This window comes from Bos taurus, chromosome 3 (genome assembly GCF_002263795.3).
Source record: "Bos taurus isolate L1 Dominette 01449 registration number 42190680 breed Hereford chromosome 3, ARS-UCD2.0, whole genome shotgun sequence".
Lineage (NCBI taxonomy): Eukaryota > Metazoa > Chordata > Mammalia > Artiodactyla > Bovidae > Bos > Bos taurus.
In genome coordinates, this window is record NC_037330.1 from 59633541 (window position 1) to 59661436 (window position 27896).

The following is a 27896-nucleotide window of genomic DNA, read 5'->3' on the forward strand; positions in this document are numbered from 1 at the left end:
ACACTCCCAGCACAGGGGGCCCAGTTTCCATCCCTGGTCAGGGAATTAGATCCTTCATGCCCTGGCTAAGACCAAGTACAATCAAATAAATAAATACTTTTTTAAAAAAGTGATCAACCATATGAGATTTATGTATATATAAAGTTGGCACCTATAGTTGGCATGTATTATTTATGCCTGTCCAGCATCCATTCTTTCTGTCATGTTTTGTAATAGCAGTTAAATTTTCCTTTCAGGAATTAACCCTTCCAATACCTACCATCTCCTGCAAGTATCAGACAAGTTATTCTACCCTCTTTAGCTGAAAAGGGATCTAAGGAAGTTTCATCCAGCTTTTCCTGGAATTTAAATTTTGTGAGGAGTGACTCAGGTTGGAAAAAATTGTAGCTGATGAACTTGGTGTCAGCACCCTGAAGGAAGCCCGTACTTCCTGTTACTCAGGTCATCAAAATTACTTCAATCTTCCCCTTCTGAAGCTAGATCTTCCCAAATTGCTTTTGGTTCCTTGAACTTCCCTCTGTGCATGCATACATGCTAAGTCGGTTCAGTCATGTCGGACTGTTTGTGACCCTATGGACTGTGGCCTGCCAGACTCCTCTGTCCGTGGGATTCTCCAGGCAAGAATACCGGAGTGGGTTGCCATGCCCTCCTCCAGATCTTCCCAACCCAGGAATTGAAGCCACATCTCTCATTCTCCTGCATTGGCAGGCAGGTTCTTTACCACTAGCACCATCTGGAAAGCCTGAACTTCCCTATAACCTTCCAATAAATTCCACTTTTAAGGTAATACATTCTTTTCTTGCTCAAACCAGGTACAATATGCTGCCAAGCTAAAAACCTTAATTTATACATCACCTGTGGGAATGATATGCTTTACCTTTAGCTACCAACTCCGGGAGTTGGTGATGGACAGGGAGGCCTGCCGTGCTGCAGTTCATGGGGTCGCAAAGAGTCGGACACGACTGAGCAACTGACCTGACCTGACCTGACGGACTTTATCTGAAAATTTTGTACTTAGGTTGTTGTGCTCTCCCAGCTGAGACACAGCAGGCAGCCTTTGATCTCTGGGTCTCGCTGCTGCACTAGTATTCTGGTAGGACATGAGCTACTTTGCTTTCAGAATCTGCAAGCCTCCGCCTCTCTCTCTCTTCTCCCCTCAGCCGCCAACCTAGATCAGAGGGAATCTATTTATGACAGTCTTCTTCCCTTTTTATTTTTAGCCAAGACACTTTTTCGATGTTCAGCAAGAAACATACGTCCCCTTTACAAAACCACTGTGTTCTCTTAAGATCCTGGAAGAATGATGAAAATGATTTGCTGCCATCTTCCACTTTCTGTCTTGTCCCAAAACTACTTGGAGGCAATAAATGTATCATTTCTATGTGCCTGAATTGGGAAGCAAGTTTTTTTTTGTTGTTGTAGTGATTACAATTTACTTTTATTTGTATTCCTAGTGCCTCACTCTGCAGATAATCTGCAAAGATTGAGGGGGCGAGTGGAATATTATTAGAAAAAGAATAAGAGTTGTCATTACAAGAATCAGACCAGAGATGCAAAACCGTCTTAGATGCTACAAAGATGGGAAGTCTCCCAAGTCCAGGCTCATGAGAAGCCTTGTAGTTTGACTTCTCCCCCCGAGCTCCGCTTGACCCTGAAGATCTTCCTCATGGCATTTTTCACCTCACTGTTCCTCAGCGTGTAGATCAGAGGATTCAGCAAAGGTGGTTTTACGATGTCAAAGAGGATGACGAGTTTGTCAGCAGCCAGGGTGGTGGAGGGTCGAATGTACATGAACATGGCGGGCACCAGGACCAGAAGCACAGTGATGATATGTAAGCTGCACGTGGACAGAGCCTTGCGCCGGCTCTCAGAAGACCGGCTTCTCAGTTTCAGTAGAATGACCACATAGGAAATTATAAGGATGATGAAGGACACTAAGAAAGAAAAATAAAAAGACACAGAGGAGGAAAAGAAAGGCAATTAACACTTCAAAATATTCCAGTAGCTTAATAATAAAAATAATGGTGTGTATGCTGTCGCTTCAGTTGTGTCCAACTCTTTGCGACACTATGGACTGTAGCTCACCAGGCTCCTCTGTCCGTGGGATTCTCCAAGCAAGAATACTGGAGTGAGTTGCCATGCCCTCCTCCAGGGGATCTTCCCAACCCAGGGATGGAACCCGTGTCTCATGTCTCCTGCATTAACAGATGGGTTCTTTACCAGTAGCCCTACCTGGGAAGCCCCTGGTGGTTATCTTTCAAGATATCTTCATTAGCATTCTTTATTTTTTCTGTTTGTGTATTTTGTTTCATTTTATACTTTACTCATGGATGGAGGGTGTACATTTATTATAAGATGTATCAGGTTGTTTTCCTGGGTACATAGTGGCCCTTTTAAGTCCCTGTAATGCCAGCAATGATTATGCCTATTTTACAAGATGAACAATTTTCATGCATTTTGAAATGCAAAATCATCTGAAACAGCTCTGGAAAGCCACACTTCTTGGGTTTCCAAGAATGTATGGACAACAACCCGTCCATCTTAAACACTGGATTTCGGTCACTGGCGAGGTGTTGTTTAGTCATCTCTTTCATTCACACCTTCTGGCATTCAGTGCTTCCTATTATGCTTTTATGTAATATCAAATCCAGATGGTGGAATATATGGAGGTGCAGCAAATGACTGTGCATGTTTGAACATGTTTCATGACTGGACTTTATAATGGTGGACTTTCTTTCCTAAGTCTTCATTTCTGCCATGTTCTGTGATCATTTTTACCAGGTTATAAAGACATCCTTATAGAGCTAGGGCTTAAGAGAGGTAAATGTTTCAGTCTCTAATTCTGGTCACACTCTTATTCTCTCTTCTCATATCATCCCTTTCTTAACCACAGAACCTCGGAGCTTAGCAGTATGGAGAAGATGGAGACAAAGAAAAAGGAAAAGTCCCCAAAGGGAGAAAAGCTATAAAAGGAAACTGGAGAAAAGAATGAAAACTTGAAAGAGAAGAAGAAGAGAACCGATACTCAAAATATTTTGAAAGTTTTAAAAAGCAAGAGATTAGAATTAGTTAACAACCATTTTTACAAGTGTTGCTTATGCTTCCTCTCCTCATTTTACATCTGCTTCCTGCCCCCGCCCCCACCCCCACCCCATTTATCTCCCCCTCCCCAAGTCTTTCTGATACAAGATACTTCACAAAAATAATACTAGTTTTGTACATGTTCTTTCAATATATGTATTTTATATCTATTGCTCATCATTACTTGGGTTCCTGTAATTAAATAAGAACTGCTTCTAACTACTTAATCATTACTGGTAATGAAGTTGTCCTTCTTGTGAGGAACTGCCTGAGAGGATGATCCAGGGAGCAAATCAGGATTTGAACCTACCTCTTAATTCTCTCCTCAGGATGGAAGCAACTTGTACTCTAGACCTCATCAAGTTGTTTTATATTCTTGTTCATGTTTATATTTCGGGGTTTTTTTTAAGGATTTTTTTTTAAACTTGCATATCCTTGGTATTATTTGAAAACTATTGTTTGACTTTAGCTCTTTTCTTGGATATGAATATAGCCAATAGTAATATTTATGATACTTTATACAAGAGTGAGGGCAAATAAAACCTAGTTCATTCCTTTTATTATAGGTTTGCCTTCTAAGGAGAAACTACCCTGAGATGAAGGTAGCATTATTTTTGGTAGCAAATATTATGTGCTTTGGTATTTTTTTTTAACTTTTCCTGATGTAATAATAAACCTCTTTCATTCAGTAAGCTTAGGAGGGTAAAGAGAGAGATAGCTTCATCCAATGATGGCCTTTCTTTGGACATTTGTTTTAATAATTACCTAGGCTTTGTTGTCTATGTTGCCCTGTTTGTTAACATTCCTTGATGCTAGAAGTGGTTTCCGTCATAAGCTTTTATCCTCATAACTTTACTTCCCAGAGGCAAAGGACTTGCTCTGTGCCTGACTACATTATGAAACACTTGAGTTTGTCTGACCCATCCCTCCACTGGCTGCACCACCCAGGACACTATGAAAATTAAGATGCCACCGACTGGAGGTCAGCAGTAAACCACTGGTTCAGATGAACTTAATCAACATGGAACCCCAAAGTCCAGGCTGTGGAAGGTCATCTCTGAACCTCCTTGAAGTAAGTTTTCGACCAGGTTGTTACTTATCTTAGTGCTGGTCTTTGAGATTCACTGGATTTTTTAAAAAACTGATGCTTGTAGAAGGAGGTAGGACTTCACTGGATGAGGGTGATCATTACCAGGTTCTATTTTCTTTTCTGTTTATAAGGACCTCTTTTTCCTTTGTTGCTATTTTATGCTCAGTGTCTTGGGAGAAATAGTTCTTAGGAATTGTTTCTATTTTATTTTATAGCAGTTTAGACAAACCTAAAGAGAGAGTTGAACGGGAATGAGATGAAATTCAAGGATCAATTTATAAAATATATATGTATATATTTTTTAATCTTAGGTTTTATATAGCTCACAGCCCATCTCTAAACTGGGCTTCCTAGGTGGCACAGTGGCAAAGAATCTGCCTGCCAATGCAGGAGATGAGGGTTTGATCCCTGGGTCTGGAAGATCCCCTGAAGGAGGAAATGGCAACCCACTCCAGTATTCTTGCATGAAAAATACCATGGACAGAGGAGCCTGGTGGGGTACAGTCCATGGGGTTTCAAAGAGTCAGACATGACTGAGCAACTGAGCACATCTTTATGCTCTAATTCACCTAATTCTCACAGGCTACCCCCAGTATTATTTATCATTCACTGATTCAACAAACATCTAGGGAGAGATTTCAAATAGAATATAAGTTCCATGACAGGAATTTAGTTTATTCACTGCTATATCCATAGCACCCGAAATAGTGCCTGGCACATCAGAGATACTCATAAATATTTATTGATGAATGAATAAATAAATGAATATTAGTGCAACTTTAAAAAAAAAAGTTCATTTTAGAGTAAGAGATATACTAAGTATATTGGATCTGGGGTTGTAAACGGCATAAAGCCACATCATTAAGAAAAGAACCCCTTGGAAGACTTGAGGCACACAAGTGTCAGAGGAGATATGTTCCTTTATGTTCAGAGTGGGCAGTTATTTTGTTTTCCAGATTGCTTTTACCTCAAAAGGGGGAAGCAGTTAATTTCATTTTTTCATTTTCACTCTTGTCTAGATGGTAAAAAGATTCTGATCTATGAAAACAATGAATTGGCTTTGTAAGTCTTTTCCGTGTCCATTTAGTGCCTATCTCTGTGGAATTCCAGGGTGTCCACCAGATGGTTGTATGAAGCTTTACAGCTCACCACAGAGGCTGTGAGCAGAGCCAGCCCCTGGTGCAGACAGCATGTACTTCTGCGCACAGCTCCTTCACCAGTGCCAGCTGACTCTCACCAGAGTTTCCATTTTTGAGTTTTCTATTTACAACAGTATTTCTGTATCCTTCTAAAGGTCAGCAGTAAAGAAAAAGAGAATTGAAGATGGGAACCTGGGATGTTGCTGGAGGACTTGGCTGGCACCGTCTATCACCCAATTTCTCTCCTGTATGCCTAGTTCAGAACATAGTCTTTTTTTTTTTTTTTTTTTTCTTTTCCTTTTCTAGCAGCAAAGTCAAAGTGGGAGCCAACTGAAGATTTTGTTGTGGGCACTCTCAGGTAGAAAGGTACCATCTCTTTCCTTTTGTAGTCACAGCAGCAGGTTTTCTGAGGGTATGCTGTGTCTGCTATGGTGAGACCAGAGATTCTGTCTGAAGACTTTGCTATTATACTGTGCTATAAACAGCACATAACACAGTTTTTTTTATGTCTCAAGTGATGTGTTATGAAATTTCATTTAATAAGAACCTTAAGTCCTACACATAAATCTCACTCCAGTCAGTGAGGCCTAATATTTTTTGTTTGTTTTTTTCCCTGTGACTCACTCTGAGTTCATCCAAGGTGAGTATTTTTCTTCGGTCGTGTTACGCAGCATGTGGGATCTTCGTTCCCTGGTCAGGGATCAAACCCATGTCCCCTACTTTGAAAGCATGGTGTGTTAACCACAGGACCACCAGGGAAGTCCAAAGGTGAGTATTTCTAAACCAGCTGGTTAGAAAGGACACAGTGGTGCATTGGGTAAAGCCCAAACTGTGAATCAGTAGCTCAGTTCTAGACTGGACTTTGTTGCTGACCAGCTGAATCAAGACCCTGTGCTTCATTTTTTTTTGTTGTTTATTTATAAACTGAAGGAATTGCACAAAATAAACAGTAGCAGTACTTTCAGCTGTAATATTGTTTGGTCTCTCCTCTCCACCTTTTTGAATAATGGAATATAAAACAGTGGACACAACTGTAGCATCAGTTCAGTCCAAGCGAAGACTGAGCTAAATAAAATCTAAACAACCTACCAAGTCCTTAGAGGAGGGAACTAGGTGAGCATAGAAAAGTCAAGTTACTTGCCTAAGCCAACAACTAATTAAAAGCAGAAACCTAACATTTTTTTTCAATCATGAATTTTTTTTTTCTCAGAAAAGTTTCCCCTTATTTTGTGGTGGTGGTGGTGGTAGTCATGGTGGTGGCTGTGGAAGAAACAGAAGTTTTCACAAAAAGTGGAACTTCTGTTTCTGCTGAGATGGCACTGCCCATTTTGATATTCCCTGTATAGCTCTTGCCAAAATACTGGTGGCTCTTGTGCAGAAGGATGTGTTCATTGCTTTAACTCCTAGAGAAAAAGACTACCCATTCCTTAAGAAACTAGCACCTTTCTTTGATTTCTTTTTCTTCTGACCACTTTTAAAATCATGCTTATTGTTCAAATAGTAAAGGAGGATAGAAAAATCTGTTCAGACTGTCAAGAAGTAGGAGTTCCAGTCTAGCCTCTGCCTAGGCTTTTGGAAAATCTGATGGCTGAGTAGCATAAACTAGCGTGAAAATAGTAACACTCTGCTGTACACACTGTTTCCTGCTCTGGAAGGAGTGCTGTTTACGTATGAACTCATCACGCTGCCAGAAGCCAGCTCTTCTTGACTTCTCTCTTTGAACACCGTCCCTATTCTCCGTGTTCCTCACATTTCCAACTTGAGTCATCTTTAACTCCCTCCCTTTCTCTAATACATTGGAACAGTTGCTGAACTCCATGGATTCCTTCTTTGCAGTATGTCTTACATAAGTTTTCTCATTCCTATTTTTCACGTATGTCACATGAAGTCATGTTTTGTGAGCAGTTTGGAACACAGGTTTGGAGTCAGGTAAAACTGGTTTGAGTCCTAACCCTGATACTTACTACCTATGTGTCATTGCTTAATGTCTCCAACTCTTAATTACCTTATCTGTAAAATGGGAATCATAATTTTATTGGCTTCACAGATTTGTTGTGAAAATTAAATGACTGAATATGTGTAAAGTACTCAAAAGAGGGCCTGTTGAATAGGTATTCGGCACATTTGGTTGTTGGTCAGTCGCCCAGTCATGTCTGTCTCTGTGTGACTCCAATGACTTCAGCATGCCAGGCTTCCCTGTCCTTCAGTAGCTCTCAGAATTTGCTCAAACTCATGTCCATTGAGTTGGTAATGCCATCCAACCATCTCATCCTCTGTTGCCCCCTTTTCCTCTTGCCCTTAGTCTTTCCCAGCATCAGGGTCTTTTCTAATGAATTGGCTCTTCACATCAGATGGCCAAAGTATTGGAGCTTCAGCTTCAGCATCCACCCTTCCAATGAATATTTGGGATTGATTTCCTTTAGGACTGACTGGTTTGATCTTCTTGCTGTCCAAGGGACTCTCAAGGTCTTCTCCAGCATCACAATTGAAAAGCATCAATTCTTCAGCGTTTAGCCTTTTTTATGGTCCAGCTGTCACGTCCATACATGATTATTGGAAAAACCATACTTTGACTATATGGAGCTTTGTTGGCAAAGTAATGTCTGTGCTTTTTAATGTGCTGTCTAGGTTTGTCATTGCTTTTCTTTTAAGAAGCAAGAGTCTTTTAATTTCTTGGCTGCCGTCAACATCTGCAGTGATTTTGGAGCTCAAGAAAATAAAGTCTGTCACTGTTTCCATTGTTTCCCCATCTACTATTATGAAGTTTATATTATTTAATATTAATATTTTAAATTAATGATACATAATAATTTAATATGAATTTTTGGTAAATAAAAACCTATGCTATTTTCTTATATTTACTACTTTATAAACATGCTCTGTATTCATTTCTTTGGGCTTGTGGTTCCTTCCACCTAGAATGCAGGGTGGTGTAATGGAAAGAGTACTTGTAGCCCAAAGAGAGTAATAGGTTTTATATACTTATGTGCCAGCTTAGACCTAGTAGTAGTTACATGAATTACTTTTTAAATACTCTGGGGCTTTGTATGGTTTCAGTGAGAAGTCATCTAATTTTTCTCCCATGGGCCTTAGAGGGAGAAGTAGAGACATATCTTCGTATTTTTGCCACAGTGAAGAAGTATTCATTTATAAGAATCACAGTGCTTTCATAATAAAAATACATATTTTTGGGTGAAAGAAAGTTTCTTAATACTGAGGTTACAGAAAAGAATTTTTTGGTCGTTCACTTTATTGCATTTTATAGCATTCTTCTGATTGCTTTATAAACTAGAATTCATTTATTTCTCATTTATATATAGCATGTTAATACAGTGTTTTCTGAGGTAGATAGTATTACTGTCCTCATCTCCTTTTTTGCAAAGGCATAGGGAAGTCAACTAACTTGCTTGAGGTCAGGTGGTTAATAAATAGAAAGGCTGGAATTTGAAACGTGGTCAATCTAGTTCCAAAGTCTATGCTTTTGGCCATTATACTAAATATAACTCTTGATCCTTGGGTTACTTTTTAAGTAAATCTATTTTAATTTAAAAAAAAAAGGATAACAATGCAATTTGAATAAATTTAATTCTATACTTTCAGACAATTCTGTGTATGTGTGCTCAGTCATGTCTGACTCTGTGACCCCATGGACTGTAGCCTGCCAGGCTCCTCTGTCCATGGAATTTTCCAGGCAGGAATACTGGAGTGGGTTGTCATTTCCTTCTCTAGGGGTTCTTTCTGACCCAGGGATCGAACCTGTGTCTCTTGTGTCTCCTGCCTTGGCAGGTGGATTCTTTACTGCTAGTGCTATCTGGGAAGTCTGACAATTCTAATAAGGCCGAAATCACTTTTCAAATACATATTTCTCTGAAGATTGGCTTGATCCAATAATAAAATTAAGAGTATATTGAGCAATGGAACAAACCACTGGTTACAGAACCCTAGGGTTGCACAGAAGTTTTTCTGGGATCTGCAGGTTGCTAAGTGATGAGCATAAAAGTGGCTCTGGGCCTCCATTTTCATTTCAACCAGTGTAGCCTTGTTTTATCTGTTTAAAAATTGGGATCCTAAATAAGATTTTTTGAAGAACGAGCTTTGGGTTTTAAAAAGTGAAAAAAATCACTAATCAAGGGAAATAAATGGATAGCATATTTAGTCAAGAACACATGTTTAAACTCTCTTCACTCATATATAATAGAAAAAAAAAATCGTATCTGGCCTCAATGGATTTTATAGTATTTTGAATGTTCAACTTTTAAAAAAAAATCCTACTTTTTATCCTGAGATTGGAAGTGTTTCCTGTAATTTACTTTCCATTAAGTTAAAACACATATCAAATGTCAAACAATAATCAGTATCAAGGCTGCAAAGAACAAAGAACTTTATTCGGGATCTTAAGATTTGCAGTTCAGGAGATACAGATTTGGTAAAACAAGAGTGTTCCTGGAAAGTGAGTCAGGGGCTTATAAGGCACAAGCCATAAAATGGTTAAAATTGTCCGGCAGGAATTATGATTAACTATGACACAAGAAAGGAAGTATTTGTCCTTAATGGATAGATAAGCTGTCATGACTTATTTTAGGGTAAGGGTCAAATAAGTATTTTGAGTTTCTGGATCATTGGGAAGATGTTCTGGATGCCTATGTTGAGACAATCGTGATTGAAGCTCAGATTTCATCTGGGCTGTAAGTGCATGCATGCTAAGTCACTTCAGTCCTGTCTGACTCTGGCCTGCCAAGCTCCTCTGTCCATGGGATTCTCCAGGCAAAAATACTGGAGTGGGTTGCTATGCCCTTCTCTAGGGGATCTTCCCGACAGCAATTGAACCTGTGTCTCCTGCAACTCCTGCATTGCAGGATGATTCTTTACTGCTGAGCCACTAGGGAAAGCCCCATCTGGGCTGAGACATATGTCAGTCACTCTTCCTTGATGGCCTCCCACCTCTATTTTAAATAGCTCTGTTGGCAATACCGATGCCATTTTGATTTTCCTGTTACACAATGTTGGCTTGGAAGGGAGGGGGAACTGAAAAAAAGATAAGCAACAGCTGGAAGAATGCTCCTTGGATCTACTTAGAATACAATGAAGGCCCTGAACATGCCCTCTTATTCTCTAGGACCCACTTGTGAAAATGCAGGTTATTGGGTCACCCAGAGTTCTGGATTAGACTTTTAGAAGTATGCTTCCAAAATATCATCTGTCTTAAGGAAAAGTACAGTTCTACCAGCAACCAGTTTTTCCCTATTATAGGAAGCAGGACTCTGGTACTAATGATTCAAAATTTTGAGTGAATAGTTTATTTGGCCTGGGAATGCACAGCATTCCTAACCTAATTTCCCGTCCTAATTATGATTTGCTTTAGGTGAGTGGCATTTAAAAGGACTTTCCCTTGAGAGGCACTCACCAGTGGGGGACAGGCTGTCGATTTGAGAGAATGCTGATAGCATGAGAAAGTCAGCCTGGTATTAACATTCCTTGTGGAAAATCAACGAAATAGTAACCCACGTAGGGAATAATTGAGAGTTGATTTTACAAGGAAAACTCATGACTCTAGTTGACTTTTTATTTAATTCAGCTGTAACTCTAATCTCCATGGCATACCTTGTCAATGCTCTTATCTCTAAGAGTGAATTAATAAGACACTGATAGAGCAGGAGAAGGGAAATCCTCAGTCCTCACCACTGGCACAGCCAACAAAGCCCCGGATGCCTGCAGGCCTACTTTAAATGAAGTAAGATTTCAATTCCTGCTGAAACCAGTTATAGAATTCTAAAGCTACAGAATTTATTATTTAAAGTTTTTTTATTTAAAGTTACCTTTTAAAATCATTCCTGGGCTTCCCTGGTGACTCAGTGGTAAAGAATCCGCCTACCAATGCAGGAGACACGGGTTCCATCCCTGATCCGGTGGATCCCACGTGCCACAGAGCAACTAAGCCTGTGAACCACAAGTACTGAGCCTATGCTCTAGAGCCAGAGCTGCAACTACCGTAGCCCACAAGCCCTAGAGCCCGTGCTCCACAACAAGAGAAGCCACCACAATGAGAAGCCTGTGAATCACAACTAGAGAGTAGGCCCTGCTCGCTGCAACTAGAGAAAAGGCAGCGCAGCAACAAAGACCCAGCACAGCCAAATATAAATAAATAATAAAAAATAAAATAGGTAAGCAACAAGGATTTATTGTATAACCCAGATGGTCAATACAGAAATCAGGTTGATTATATTCTTTGTAGTCAAAGATGGAGAAGCTCTATGCAGTCAGCAAAAACAAGACCAGGAGCTGACTATGGCTCAGATGATGAACTCCTTATTGTCAGATTAGACTTAAATTGAAGAAAGTAGGGAAAACCACTAGACCATTCAGTTCAGTTCAGTTCAGTTGCTCAGTTGTCTCCAGCTCTTTGCAACTCCATGAACTGCAGCACTCCAGGCCTCCCTGTCCATGACCAACTCCTGGAGCCTACCCAAACTCATGTCCATTGAGTCGGTGATACCATCCAACCAGCTCATCCTCTGTCATCCCCTTCTCCTCCTGCCCTCACTCTTTCCCAGCATCAGGGACTTTTCCAATGAGTCAGCTCTTCGCGTCAGCTGGCCAAAGTATTGGAGTTTCAGCTTCAATATCAGTACTTCCAATGAACATCCAGGACTGATCTCCTTTAGGATGGACTGGTTGGATCTCCTTGCAGTCCAAGGGACTCTCAAGAGTCTTCTCCAACACTACAGTTCAAAAGCATCAATTCTTCGGTGCTCAGCTTTCTTTATAGTCCAACTTTCACATACATACATGACTACTGGATAAACCATAGCTTTGACTAGATGGACATTTGTTGGCAAAGTAATGTCTCTGCTTTTTAATATGCTATCTAGGTTGATCATAACCTTCCTTCCAAGGAGTAGCATCTTTTAATTTCATGGCTGCAGTCACCATCTGCAGTGATTTTGGAGCCCCCCAAAATAAAGTCTGTCACTGTTTCCACTGTTTCCCTATCTATTTCTCATGAAGTGATCGGACTGGATGCCATGATCTTCGTTTTCTGAATGTTGAGCTTTAAGCCAATTTTTCACTCTCCTCTTTCACTTTCATTAAGAGGCTCTTTAGTTCTTCTTCACTTTCTGCCATAAGGGTGGTGTCATCTGCATATCTGAGGTTATTGATATTTCTCCCAGAAATCTTGATTCCAGCTTGTGCTTCTTCCAGTCCAGCATTTCTCATGATGTACTCTGCATATAAGTTAAATAAGCAGGGTGACAATATTTAGCCTTGACATACTCCTTTTCCTATTTGTAACCAGTCGGTTGTTCTATGTCCAGTTCTAACTGTTGCTTCCTGACCTGCATACAGGTTTCTGAAGAGGCAGATCAGGTGGTCTGGTATTCCTATGAACTGTATAAAAAATATCTTCATGACCCAGATAATCATGATGGTGTGATCACTCACCTAGAGCCAGATAGCCTGGAATGTGAAGTCAAGTGGGCCTTAGGAAGCATCACTATGAACAAAGCTAGTGGAGGTGATGGAATTCCAGTTGAGCTATTTCAAATCCTGAGAGATGATGCTGTGAAAGTGCTGCACTCAATATGTCAGCAAATTTGTAAAACTCAGCAGTGACCACAGGACTGGAAAAGGTCAGTTTTCATTCCAATTCCTAAGAAAGGAAATGCCAAAGAATGCTCAAACTACCTCATAATTGCACTCATCTCACACACTAGTAAAATAATGCTCAAAATTCTCCAAGCCAGGCTTCAGCAGTACGTGAGCTGTGAACTTCCAGATGTTCAAGCTGGTTTTAGAAAAGGCAGAGGAACCAGAGATCAAACTGCTAACATCTACTGGATCATCGAAAAAGCAAGAGAGTTCCAGAAAAACCTCTATTTCTGCTTTATTGACTACACCAAAGCCTTTGACTGTGTGGATCACAATAAACTGTGGAAAATTCTGAAAGAGACCATTCAGGTATGACCTAAATCAAATTCCTTACGATTATACAGTGGAAGTGACAAATAGATTCAAGGGATTCGATCTGATACAGTGCCTGAGGAACTATGGATGGAGGTTCAACACATTGTAGAGGAGGCAGTGATCAAGACCATCCCCAAGAAAAAGAAGTGCAAAAAGGCAAAACGGTTGTCTGAGGAGGGCTTACAAATCGCTGAGAAAAGAAGAGAAGCTAAAGGCAAAGGAGAGAAGGAAAGATATACCCATTTGAATGCAGAGCTCCAAAGAATAGCAAGGAGAGATAAGAAGGCCTTCCTCAGTGATCAGTGCAAAGAAACAGAGGAAAACAATAGAATGGGAAAGACTAGAGATCTCTTCAAGACAATTAGAGATACCAAGGGAACATTTCTTGCAAAGATGGGCACAACAGAAGCAGAAGATATTAAGAAGAGGTGGCAAGAATACACAGAAGAACTATACAAAAAAGATCTTCACAACAGATAATCATGATGGTGTGATCACTTGTCTAGAGCCCAACATCCTGGAATGTGAATTCAAGTGGGCTTTAAGAAGCATCGCTATGAACAAAGCTAGTGGAGGTGATGGAATTCCAGTTGTTGATGCTGGAATCCTAAAAGATGATGCTGTGAAAGTGCTGCACTCAATATGTCAGCAAATTTGGAAAACTCAGCAGTGACCACAGGACTGGAAAAGGTCAGTTTTCATTCCAATTCCTAAGAAAGGCAATGCCAAAGAATGCTCAAACTGCCTCACAATTGCACTCATCTCAGAAGCTAGCCAAGTAATCCTCAAAATTCTCCAAGCCAGGCTTCAGTAGTCTGTGAACCATGAACTTCCAGATATTCAAGCTGGATTTAGAAAAGGCAGAGGAACCCGAGATCAAATTGCCAACATCTGTTGGATCATTGAAAAAGCAAGAGAGTTCCAGAAAAACATCTACTTCTGTTTCATTGACTCCACCTAAAGCCTTGGACTGTGTGGATCACAACAAAGTATGGAAAATTCTGAAAGAGATGGCAATTCCAGACCACCTTACCTGCCTCCTGAGAAGTCTGTTAGCAGGTCAAGAAGCAACATTAGGGCCTGATGTGGAACAACAAATTGGTTCCAAATTGGGAAAGGGGTACATCAAGGCTGTATATTGTCAACTTGCTTATTTAACTTATATGCAGAGTACATCATGAGAAATGCAGGGCTGGATGAAGCACAAGCTGGAATCAAGATTGCCAGCTGCTGCTGCTGCTGCTAAATCGCTTCAGTCGTGTCCGACTCTGTGCGACCCCATGGTCTGCAGCCTACCAGGCTCCTCTGTCCATGGGATTTTCCAGGCAAGAGTACTGGAGTGGGGTGCCACTGCCTTCTCCACAAGATTGCCAGGAGAAATATCAATAACCTCAGATCTGCAGATGACACCCCTCCTTATGGCAGAAAGTGAAGAAGAACTAAAGAGCCTCTTGATAAAAGTGAAAGAGGAGAGTGAAAAAGTTGGCTTAAAACTCAACATTCAGAAAACTAAGATCATGGTATCCAGTCCCATCACTTCATGGCAAACAGGTGGGGAAACAATGGAAACAGTGAGAGACTTTTTTTTGGGGGGGGGGCCTCCAAAATCACTGGAGATGGTGATTACAGCCATGAAATTAAAAGACGCTTACTCCTTGGAAGGAAAGTTATGACCAACCGAGAGAGTATATTAAAGAGCAGAGACATTACTTTGTCGGCAAAGGTCCGTCTAGTCAAAGCTATGGTTTTTCCAGTAGTCATGTATATATGTGAAAGTTGGACTATAAGGAAAGCTGAGCACCGAAGAATTGATGCTTTTGAACTGTGGTGTTGGAGAAGACTCTTGAGAGTCCCTTGGACTGCAAGGAGATCCAACCAGTCCATCCTAAAGGAAATCAGTCCTGAATATTCATTGACAGTACTGATATTGAAGCTAAAACTCCAATACTTTGGCCAGCTAATGTGAAGAACTGACTCACTGGAAAAGACCCTGATGCTGGGAAAGATTGAAGGCAGGAGGAGAAGGGGTTGACAGAGGATGAGATGCTTGGATGGCATCACTGACTCAATGGACATGAGTTTGAGTAAGCCCCAGGAGTTGGTGATGGACAAGGAAGCCTGGCGTGCTGCAGTCCATGGGGTTGCAACGAGTAGGACACGATTGAGCAACTGAACTGAAGAAACATATGTATTGCATAACAAAGGGAACTATGTTGTAATATCTTGTAATAACCTATAGTGGAAAATTATCTGAAAATCTATACATATATGGCTAAATCACTTTACTGCACACCTGAAATTAACACAATACTGTAAATCAACTAAACTTCAATAAAATTTTTTAAATTAATTTATTTTTTACTGAAGGATAATTCTGTTTTACAGAATTTTTTTTTAATTAAATAATTAAAAATTTTTAAAGAGCATTCTTGAAAGAAAGTCTTCCTATGGAAGGCAAAGTCCTGGTCTGAAACAAGGTTGTATTTGAAAGAATATTCAAACAGAGCACCTTCCAGTGGAGTTTTATAAATGCATCTGTGTTGGTTTTTTTGCAACCTTAGTTCAAATGTAGTGAGTTTTGGAGAAATTGGACCAGTAGTTAAATGGAAAATTATGCTGGCTCTTTCCATAGTAGTTTTGGTATCTGATTATGATTCACAGCCCTGACTTCAGCTAATGATGTGGCATCTTTTGTCTTTCTGAGCAACACTGCCTCCTTGTGTAATGAGAATGACCTTCTAACCCATTAATCTGTATAATTTTAAATATATTTTTTCGTTTGAATTTATTTATTTTTCTTTCTTTGGCTGCACCATTTGGAACCTGTGTCCCCTGCATTGGGAGTATGCGGTCTTAACCACTGGACTGCCAGGGAAGCCCCTTGTTTGAATTTAGTCTCTTAAACAACCCCAACCAGAGAGGGTGCCTCACTGAAGAAGTATCTTTGTGCCCACATTTGATAATTTCCACTGATAAGGTCAACTGTCTTGTTTTCAGGGACTGTTTGCCCAATTTGGTATTATTTTGGTCTTTGATATTTTTTACTGTTATTTCTAATCCCTCTCATTATCACTTTAAAGTGGTAGAAAGCAATAGAAAAGTGAATGAAATACAAAACAATATTTTTGCTACTTATTACATTGTCTTGTAAAGTTTTTGTTGGAGGAAAGATAGAAAAGGTAAAATCATCCACTAATCAGAGATTCAATTATACAGATATTCTAACTTTATCAAAAACAGTTGATCCAAAGTAGTAAAGCCTGATGCATTTAAGTTACATATTTTCTCACCATTTCCTACTTAATCTTGGTTCAGGAGATTGGTGCTATTTAGCTCCATGCAATTCATCCAACAAATACCTATGTGCATCTGTTGCTGCTGCTGCTGCTGCTGCTGCTAAGTTGCTGCTGCTAAGTCTCGACCCTAAAGATGGCAGCCCACCAGGCTCCTCCGTCCCTGGGATTCTCCAGGGAAGAACACTGGAGTGGGTTGCCAGTTCCTTCTCCAATGCATGAAAGTGAAAAGTGAAAGTGAAGGCGCTCAGTCGTGCCCAACTCTCAGGGACCCCATGCACTGTAGCCCACCAGGCTCCTCTGTCTATGGGATTTTCCAGGCAAGAGTGCTGGAGTGGGTTGCCAGTTCCTTCTCTGGTGCATCTGTTAGGAACACTCTTTTTCAGATGCTGGAGAACAAAATAGAGAAAAACCTTGCCCTCATGGAGCTTATCTTCTAGTGAGGAAACAGATAAGAGAGATACTAATATACAGTTAACCCTTGAACAACATGGGTTTGAACTGCATGGATCCACTCTTATTTGGACTTTTTTCATTAGTAAATACTATTGTACTACAGGATTGATGGTTGGTTGAATCTGCAGATATAGAGGTTATATGTGTTACATATAGAGAAATTATGTGTTACACACTGATTTTTGACTGCACAGAGGGTTGGCGCCCCAACCCCTTTGTTTTTTGAAGGGCTCACAGTCTATTATTTTAGATGGTGGTAAGTGCTAAGGAGAAAAAACAGAGAAAGGGGGTAGTGAACATCCAGAGTGAGGAGTGATATTACAGTGTTAGCTAGGGTGCCAGGGGAGGCCTTACTGAGGAAGTGATATTAGAGTGAGGTGAGGGGAAGAGCAGACCATGCCATGAGGATATTTGGGAGAGGAATGTTCCATGCACAGCTAACAGCAAGTACAAAGATCCTGAGAAGGGAATGTGTGCCTGGCTTATTTGAGTGACAGCAAGAAGGCCAGCATGGCTGGAGCTGAGTGAACAAGCAGCAGAGTCATAGAAGATGAGACCAGACAGAATCTTATAGCCTTTGCAAGGATTTGGGATTTTAGGCCATTGTGAAGTTTTGAGCAGAGAAGTGAGATATTTTGACTTATTTTTTAACAGAATAGAATGCAAACAGATTAGAGTGAAAGTAGAATATATGACTAGAAGACTGGATTTTGACTTTGTAATCTACCCGCCCCCATTTTGGGCACCAAAATCTGTTACCAGAAGGTGTGTGTAGGGGGAATCCAGCTGCTCGCCGCTCAGAAGCCAATAAACAGGCCAGGTTGGTGGAAAGGAAAGTTTGCTTTGTTTCAGATGCCAGCAGCTGGGAAGGGGAGGGTGGTAGACATCTGTCCAGAGGCCAACTACCCCCACTAACAAGCAGGAGGTGAGAGCTCTTAAAGACAGAGTGGGGTTGGGGGGAGGTTGCATGCAGAAACAACATAATCACCTCTAACAGTCATCGTCAACTGGTCATCCGTGGTCTGACTAGCATCATCTTGTTTGTTTTAGGTACGGTTAATCTTTAGCTCCGGGGTGCACTTGTTCCCATTTCTTTGTGGTCAGTTCTTGGAATTGTGGCAGCTCAAGTCCAGGGTCCAGTCTGGTCATCATGTAGCTAACTTCTCCACCTGCTGTTTTGGTATCTATAAGACAGCTCACAGGATATGGCTCAGAATATTATATCCATAGCCTTTGAGAAAGAACTAAAAATCCTTGACTATGCTTAATGACTACATTATTATCATTATTTAGTCTCTTTTGACTGTTTTTCTTTGTTTCAGCATTTCCCACTTCTCTGATTAAACTTATTCTTTGACTAAAGTTTTCCACAGTCTAAGGCATCCAGAGGACATGGTGGAGGGGGCAAGGACCATATGGTATTGCTCCGTTTCAATGCCATCATTTATTCTGGAGTATGCATACATTCATGAATGAAGAATTCGTTAATAATGTACAGGGTACTGGTCATCATCAAGGGTTTGTTATTAATAATGAGTTACCATATAATAAAGTTGAATACTGAGTAGGGAATAATTTTTAGAATTCTCAACAGTAATCAACAGGGAAATTTTTGTTTAAACAGCAAATGAGTAGATTGCAAATATGATTTTAATTAGTATTTTATGTTCATAGAAACCTACCCCATTTTACAAAATTGTGACTTATATAGAAAGAAACTTAGGATACTTAGGGATAGTTCATTTTCTAAGAGCAACCCTTTCCTGAATGTGTTAATCTAGTCTAAACATTTTAGCTAGGAAGATCTTTTGACAAAAAACGGAATACAAACTTGTTCTCTTTTCCTTTTTGTATATAAGTACTCAGCCTTCACAGCAGTTCTGCTTCCCAGCAGTCTTGATTACATTGCAACTGTTTATGTTTTCCTAGAACTACCTTAAATGCACGGCATCACCATTGTATTGTATTGTAAAAAACGTGTATAAATTCACGTTTTTCAAAATTAATGTTTCGAAAACTTTAGCATTATGACCCAAATGCTAGTCCCTGAAAGCAGACTGTGGTTTCTGTATATACTCTGGTAGCTCAGACAATAAAGAATCTACCTGCAATCAGGAGACCTGGGTTTGATCCCTGGGTCAGGAAGATCCCCTGGAGAAGGAAATGGCAACCTACTCCCATATTCTTGCCTGGAAAATCACGTGATGGTGGAGCCTAGTGGGCTAAAGAGGTGCACACGACTGAGCGACTAACACACACACACACGGACACACACACGGACACACACACACACACAGAGTAAGAGCTTCACACATTTTTGAATTTGCAGAGTTCCCTTACATTACCCTTCTATTCAGGAATCATTAATTTGAGCATTAAAGGCTTTAATAGTGTTGATGGTGTTCAGCCACCACTAATGTGGCAGCTCTCAAGGATATACCTCTTGTCCTTGAAAAGATTCTGTCAGTGGCCTGAGGTAAGAGAAGCTGTCAATGATCCCATGACTTAATGCTCACGAAAATCTTTTATTATTTATTCACTCAACATATAATTATTGGACACCTATTATGTGCAAACTGCTGTGAGAGGATTTAGATATTCAAGAATCAAAAGAAATGGCCTAGGCAAAGGGGGGCAGGGAGGGAGGAACATCCTTGATGTACAGGTAGTATGTACCATAGCTATAACTAGCTTCAGACTGCCCAGCAGCACTTTAAGAAAGTCAGATGCCTGGATTGGACTCTGCAGAGCACAACGAGGGACACCTTCACATAAAGGCTGTGTTTCCTGGAATCGATACTTGTATTTGTCTAGTGCCAAGTTAAAGGCATCAAATTATAAAACACTCCTCCGTAACATTTTCTCAGTGAGATTCCCAGGGCTTTTAATATCTCCAGAATATATTTTGCCATTTTTCCATAAAACTCAAAAGTAATAAAAGCTATAAAAAATCCACTAAAAAGACTGCAAAAAGTAGAAGACAAAGGGCACTCTGATGAAGAGGGGGACAATAATGACATGAATGAGCTGGAAGAGGAGCCCAAGGACGACCCTAGTGAGGTCAAAGGCTATAAAGACCTGGACAAAGTAGTACAGTCTTTACAGTTTGATGTTATCCTGAAGACAGGCCTAGATACCGGGAAAGGTTAAAGTGGGAGATGCATTGGATCTTCTCATTGGAGAGGATATAGAAGTGGAAACAGAGAAAGTGATGTGGATTCTCCTGAAAAAAGTGCTGAGGGAGAAGATCAGCAATGAGAAGTACAGAGTGGTGGTACGACGGTGGAAAAAGTTACAACTGCCTAAAAAGAGTATGCTCAAATAAATGGATCGCTTGTCTCCAATAAAGCTGCTTTCTAGCGGTGCAGGAAGGGGCCAGGTTCAAAAGAATATATTTTTGTTAAAGTTCTCTCACCATTTGTGGAAGATGCCGAGCCGTTTGTGGAAGTCAGGATCCACATGGGGAGGGAGGAGGGAGGAGGGTTCAGGATGGGGAACACATGTATACCTGTGGTGGATTCATTTCGATATTTGGCAAAACTAATACAATATTGTAAAGTTTAAAAATAAAATAAAGTAAAAAAAAAAAAAAATGAAGATGCTTCCCTTGGCCTGGATTTCCCTCCCAGGCTTGATTTGTTTGCATTTTGACCTCATGAGCAAGAGTGAGACGTGTGCTGAATAAGCTAAACTCAGAGACAATTTACATGATCAGCCCGCTGTTTCCCAGGTTCACTGCCTCGAGAGGCAGTGTAAAATAAGCTGGCATTGTTCTTAGAAAAAAAAAAAAAAAGAAATAGCCTAGAAAATGTATGCATTATCTTCAACTAATACTTTTCTACTATTAACAACTTTACCTCTGTCCCTAAGGATTACTTTCATAAACTGAAAATAAATCTTAATCATAAAATGTACAGATATAGAATGTTACATATTCTATTGTGACCCCGTATTTGAGAATTAACTGTCTTTTTTCCTCAGGCTTAGAATAGAGAAGGATCTATTGTCCCTTATCCTTCCACTTCCCACCCATACCCAAAGTTGTTGTTGTTTCTATAATTGTATTTCTTTATTTTGGCTGTGCATGGGCTTTTTCTCTAGTTGTGACAGATGGGGGCTACTCTCTAGTTAGAGTGTGCGGGCTTCTCATTGCGGGGATTTCTCTTGTGGAGTGCGGTCTGTAGGGTGCGTGGGCTTCAGTAGCCGTGGCATGTGGCCTTAATGGTTGCTGCTCACAGGCTCTAGAGCACAGAATCAGTAGCTGTGGTTCACGGACTTAGTTGCTCTACAGTATGTGAGATCTTCCCGATTTAGGGATCGAACCCTTGTCTCCTGCACTGGCAGGCAGATTCTTTACCATTGAGCCACCAGGGAAGCCCACGCCCAAAGTTCTTAAATATTTATTTTGTCTTCTCTGATCATAGTTGCTGATTCCCTCTGATTAGCCAAGCTTGTTTGTTTGACACAGACTCAGTATTCATGCCTTTAAGGAATTTCCCTGTCAATTCTAGGATGGATTACCACCTGTGCTCCCTCAGTTATGTTTCCCTGGATACCAGAAAAAAACGTTCAAGCTCTTTGCTGAAGCTGTATTTAGGGCCAGTCTTATTAAAGCATGGATTTTACTAGGTGCTCAAAGCCTTGTTTGAGGCCCTTCTCCACTGCAGCCCCTCAGGGCCCCGTGATGTCCCTTGGCTACTGGTGCCTCAGGGTCACTTGAGAGGTCTCCTTCCTCCCGAGAGCAATCTCAACCTCTCCTAACCTTTCCTTCTTCAGTCCTTCATCTAGAATTTTATAGGAACAATTTTTGAGCAAACAAATAAATCCTCATGGATCTCGTCAAACCACAGTAAATCACAACATTCTACCTTTGGGGTAGCTGCACTGTAGATTTATAACCAGAGTATATTTTTGGAACTAGAAAGAACCTTAGGCTTTTCTGGTTTTGTTTGTTTGCTTTTTTAGTACTCATGATCTTTGCTTAAAAGAAACCTTATTTAGAAATCCAGCATATAAAACAAGTGAGAGTAGAGCTGTGCTAGATGGAGGTGTAATGGGTACCCACATGTTCTAATTTCTCACTCTCCACAGCCGCAGAGCCCCCAGAGACACGGTAGAAACACTCTCCCACAGAGACCTCTGCAAACCGCCTGATTTGCTAGATGTAGATTGCCCAAGAGCTTCATTTTGTGTACTTCCTCCTGCCTTTTGGAGGTCTGATCTCTGCTCTCAAAAACTTGAGGCTGTTATTTACCTGCCCCCAACCTGGAGAATCCCAGGGATGGCGGAGCCTGGTGGGCTGCTGTCTATGAGGTCGCACAGAGTCAGACACGACTGAAGTGACTTAGCAGCAGCAGCAGCAGCAACCTGCCTGGAGGCTAACAACACTTCACTGTGGTGAATGTCACGAGGCTTGTTTTGATGGATAAGGGTCGTGGAAACTATTCCAAGAGCCAGCATACAAGGGCTAAGTTTTCTTTTATTACAGCATTACACTCTTAAAAATATTGTAACAAAAATAAAGACTTGTGAAAATGTTCTCCTTTCCAGTGAGTGTGGTGAGAAAGCACTAGCGTCTGAAAGACACAAAACAATTCTCATTCTCCCTTCAGCTTTTGATGGGCAAAATCCAGTTGAATTGCCCTTCATATCAATAGTCTGTGTCCCCAGAGAAATCTAAGCCCATTTCCATTACTTTAATGAAAGTGGAGGGAGGCTTGGCACCAGGCTGATAGCAGTGATCATATATTGGAAAAGTCCATGTTAGAGAACACATTGTTTTCTTTACTTGGCCCACAGGACAATTTAGGACAGATAGAAGATAATCAGGAAGCTTGATGTAGGCAACTTAATTTAGTTTAGGCTTCCGATTTAAAAATAAAACCCCCATGTTTAATGGTGAAGGAAGCGGAGGGAAGTAAATAGAAGGCTCCTTTGTTTTTTATTCCCGGTAATTAAATTTTGCCATCACAATAGACCACACCCTTCTGCAGAGGCTATGGGATATAGAGGAAAGTATGGGAGCTTTCAAGTCTTTCATTTTTTTTTTTTTGTCATTAATCTATACTTTTTCCCCATTCCCTCCCTCCTCTCCTTCTTTTCTTCCCTTCCTTCCTTCTTCTCTTGACAGTAGTTTTTGTCTCCTAAAATGTGCTCGGTGTTGCTAGCTGCTGGGGTCACAACACTAAATTACACAGTATGGTGCTTCGGGAGAATTCCTGTTCCATCTTTGCCATTTACTGACTAAATGACTTTTGCCAAATCACTTAATATCACTGAGCCTCAGTTTTCTCTTTTACAAAATGGGAGCAATAGTAGCTCCACACAGAGTAGCAACAATGAAATAATTAAATGAGATAGCATGTGTAAGTTACCTCCAGAGTGCCTGGCACAGAGTAGGGGCTTAAAAAATGGGAACCTCTTATAGATTCCCGTCTTTATAGTCATTATAATCTGATTCAGGTTCATCTTTCCACATCTTATAAGGAATTCTCTGAGGGTTTTGGCATCTGGCTCTTCATTTCATTCTGCCTCAGTCAGCAATTCATAGGCCAGCAATGGCTCCATCCCAGAGATTCTGAATTCTCAAAACCCCTTCCATACTCCAGCTTCTGTCCTTCAAACTCTCTCTCCAAGTTCAGTCTCCCACTAAATGGGATTTTCAATTCTTTTGACATCCCTGGTTTCTGGATCTCATCTCAGCTTCCCAGACTGTCAACCTTCCACACTCCATCCCATCCCTTTTGCCCACGGCTTCATTTCCTTCCACATTCTTCCTGCACACCACAGCCAAACTCTTTGCTGTAGTCTCACCAGAATATTACTTATTGCATTGCTTGGTAATCTGTCACTTAATCAGCCCAATTACAGATTTTTTTTTTCCTTCTTATACCTTTGGTTTACCTGTTGCTGCTGTAGAAAAGCATTCGACTGTGCCAACACTCATCTCCTTCGGTTTACATTTCCAGTCTCACTATCCTCTCAATACTGCCCAGGGATTCTTTTACAAACCTTTAGTTGGTTTGATTTCCCTTTCCTCCTACAGAACTGTTCTAGCATAAAACCTTTACTGTTCTCCTTAAGCCCTCATCTCAGTGCTGTTCTTCTGAAATCACCACCCCCACCACTATCTAGAAGTGGTGTGTACATCCTTTCTTAACCGCCCAGGTGTCCAAGAAGAACGCGTACTCTTATTCTTTTTGAAGACTCAACCTGGGCTCTTGATCCTTTCCCCTCCCAACTAGCCTGTCTGAACCAATCATTTCTCATCTGTCTCTCTCTCTTCATTGGCTCTTCATTAACCTTCAGACATGTTCAAATCAAGTCTTAGGAAGTTTCCCCTGCCCTACTCTCTCCTCAGGACACCACTGTCTTTCTCTCTCTTCTTCTTCAGTGCCAGATGTATCAATAGTGCTGTTTATTTTCATTACTTTTACTTTTTAATCTACCATTTAAGCTGTCACTAAAATTGAGTTTGGCTTCCACCATTGTGCTCTCTTGGTGTCACCAGGGTTCTTCTAAATAGCGAAGCCAATGGTTTCTTTAAGTTCTCATCCTTCTTGACCTTTCTGGATTTTGACATTGTTGATATATTCCCTCTTGACATGTTCTCCTACTTTGGTCAATCTTATAATCATTTCTTTAGTTTTCCTCCAAAATCTATGAAGATTCAGTTTCTACTAATGGTTCCTTTTCTGCCCATTCTTTAAATGTTGGTGATGTTTTACAAGTTTTCATATTCAGCTCTTTTCTCTTCTTTTTATTTATTTTCTCTGTGGATGATCTCACTGATACACGTGACTTTAACTGTGAAATATAAGTTGATTTTTAAATCTATAACTCCATTTCCAAATCCTTCCCCTAAATTCTACTCTCTCTGGTAATATTAATAGCTAACTGGATAGGTTGTACACCCTTCAAATTCAGTGGAGCTTACCTGCCCCTCCATAATTTGATCACCCAATCTCTGCCACTTTTCAGCTCAATGTTAGATGCTTTCAGTAATTTCCATGCTGAAAAAAAATTAGGATCTTTATAGAATTCCCTTTCTTTCCCTCTCTTCTCCGTTACAAGTAACTAGTAATTTTCAAAAATCGCTACCTAATATTACAAGCAATTTCTTACCCCTGGACATTTCAAAAGTTCAAATTGAACTAAAGAGTTTAAATTATAAAGGTGAAAAAAGTCTTAATCTCCAGGTTCAATCTGAGTTGAAGAGACCAAACAAAGAAATAGCCCGAAGATGTGAGAAGCTTGGAACCTAGTCAGAATTTGCCTTATGTTTCATCATATGGAACAAGAAAGGAAACCAGTGTCTTTTAAATAAATTTAAATATCTTTGGAATACAGTTTTGCAGGTAAAGTCTAAAGCTATTTATTAACAATGTCTAATTGCCCTATTTTTTGTTTGTTTGTTTTAAAACAAAAAACCAAACCAAAACAAAAAATAACCTGGGCTTCTTGGTCAGCAGGGGGAGCACTGCTACTTTGCTCTGGGAAGCTTTTCACCAGGGTAACTGCTATCTTTTAATATAGACCACATCCTAGCAACAAGGAGGAAAAAAAAACAATGATACGATCGATACATTTGCTCCCTTGTGGTTGCAATTTTTAAAAATAGCTTTTTTTTTTTTTTTTTGCTTTTGTAATTCAATAGTGTTTGCTTAGGAAGGTGTCATCTTTTGTCTTTTCATCTTCTCTGTCCTGCTTTTCAGTCACTTTCTAATTAGAGAGGTGTTTATTAAGGGGACAGGGTCGAAAATGGGTCATGGAGGCCAGTGTAATAGCACTGAGTGAGTATTTAGGCTATGTCTGTGTGACACAGAAACAAACACCCTGGTTTGCTCATTTTATTTAAATTGGTCAACACGGTGAAATAAATCAGTCGAACCAGTTTTCTGTCTAAAATGACCTTTTGCTTGAGTGAACTGATTCAAGGATATCAGTGGGACATAGTGTCCTTCTCAGACTGAGCTGGAGTGAAGCCTATCAAGCAAGGGTGGCAGCATTGTGAAAGGAGTCAGGAGACCAGGCTCTCATCTGGATTCTGCTCTGTGACTGTGGACAAAACATTTAACTTAACTCTTTGTACCTCGACTTCTTTTTTTGGGTATATATGTAAGTATGAAGTCTATACACATATAGGAGATAAGGAGGTAAGGACAGTTCTTTCTGAAAATATTGTATTGTTTATAATAATTATTCCATTCACTGAGAATAATAATAGCTTACAGCCTGAATAAAAAATCTAGGTCTCTATTGATAATAATTTTCTTACTAAAATTCTTACTTGGTGATGAAAAGTTTGTATCTCTTATTTCCCATGCACATTTTATAAGGAAAAAATTACAGATGATGCTTTAACTAAAGCTTATAATATACATTTATCCATATTTAATAATATACCTGATGTGTGCTTAGTCGTTGTTGTGTCCGATTCTTGGTGATCCCATGGACTGTAGCCCACTAGGCCCCTCTGTTCGTGGGGATTCTCCAGGCAAGAATCCTGGAGTGGGTTGCTGTGGCCTCAAAATAAACCTGATAAGACGTAATAAAACACTTTGGCACTTTTGTTCACTTTCTCCTTGTCTTATTTGTGCCCTGAATAGAAGCACAGAATCAAAATATTTTTGTAGGCATTTTGAGACAAATAATGATTAAAAAATATACATGATTCCTAATAAAGAGAAATCTAGCTCAGTATGATGAAAAGTGTACATTTTATCCACTTAGTTTCTAAAATGGCTGATTTTTTCAGTAAATTTTTCTTTTTTTCCAAATGACAACAAATAATTTAACAAGTGACATTAGGATTGTTACATAGTGAATTTTAAGATAGCAAGTGGAATAACTTTCAGTTTTAGCAACATATTCCTCCATTTTAAATGAAGTTGAAACTAATTTGATCTGTGGTTAGTTAACTCAGTGATTCAACCTGAAGTGCTAATGAAGTCAAAGAATAAATTTAATTCCTATGAGGTTAGGTTTATGCATTACTTTTGCATAAACAGACACACACACATCCTTAATCCTACATTAAGGATTTGTCCTACAAATAATTAATACTGTCCAGAACTGAGACCAGACAATGAAATATCTACATAAGGTAAAACTATCATTATTAGTAAGAGGAAAGCAACTAAATTCCCTTACCCTACTTCTAAATGTTTTTGGTATAATCTTGGGACAGTTCATTCACAATTATATTTTGTGTTTATCTAGTCTTAGGAAGGGCTTCCCTGGTAGCTCAGCTGGTAAAGAATCCTCCTGCAACGCAGGAAACCCTGGTTCGATTCCTGGGTCAGGAAGATCTGCTGGGGAAGGGATAGGCTACCCACTCCATTATTATTCAGCTTCCCTGGTGGCTCAGACAGTAAAGAATCTGCCTGCAATGCAGGAGACCTGGGTTCAATTCCTGGGTTCTGAAGATCCCCTGGAGGAGGACACGGCAACCCACTTCAGTATTCTTGCCTGGAGAATCCCCATGGACAGAGAAGCATGGCATGCTACAGTCCATGGGGTTGCAAGGAGTCGGACACAACCGAGTGATTAAGCACAGCACAGTGCTTAGGAAAGGTTATAGATTGAAGAATTTCAGGTATTTTAATTGAACCTAGTAGGAAAACTGATGTCATCTCAGATAAAAAGCTGAAATGCGTGAAAATTTTCCTGGACTGGGAACCAGACATACTGTATTTGAATCCCAACAATTCTGCTGAGCACTTAGACAAGTCACTTAGCATTTTCTAGCCTCAATTTTCTCATGGAAGAAGGGAGAGAACTATATCCCAACTTTATTGCAGGAATTAAATAAGATAATGTATGTAAAGTACTTAGCATAACACTGGTGGGCTGCAGTCCATGGGATCGCTAAGA

General features: G+C 40.1%; 1 protein-coding gene, 1 long non-coding RNA gene and 1 pseudogene across 2 annotated transcripts in view; 2 read left to right on the plus strand and 1 right to left on the minus strand.

Moving 5' to 3' along the window:
• Positions 1-976: 976 nt before the first annotated feature.
• Positions 977-27896, minus strand: part of LOC132344887 (uncharacterized) — a 33462-nt gene continuing 6542 nt past the window's right edge. Inside the window, exons 2-4 of the long non-coding RNA XR_009493954.1 lie at positions 26427-26558; positions 24958-25033; positions 977-1934 (exon numbers count right to left, since the gene is read on the minus strand). This is a non-coding gene — a long non-coding RNA (uncharacterized lncRNA). The remainder of the gene's footprint in view (positions 1935-24957; positions 25034-26426; positions 26559-27896) is intronic.
• UOX (urate oxidase) overlaps positions 3888-27896 on the plus strand; it is a 98984-nt gene continuing 74975 nt past the window's right edge. Inside the window, exon 1 of the mRNA XM_059883957.1 lies at positions 3888-4153. Coding sequence (XP_059739940.1) covers positions 4088-4153 — 66 coding nt within the window. The 5' untranslated portion in view covers positions 3888-4087. The remainder of the gene's footprint in view (positions 4154-27896) is intronic.
• Positions 19576-21296, plus strand: LOC100139065 (mitochondrial transcription rescue factor 1-like; annotated as a pseudogene).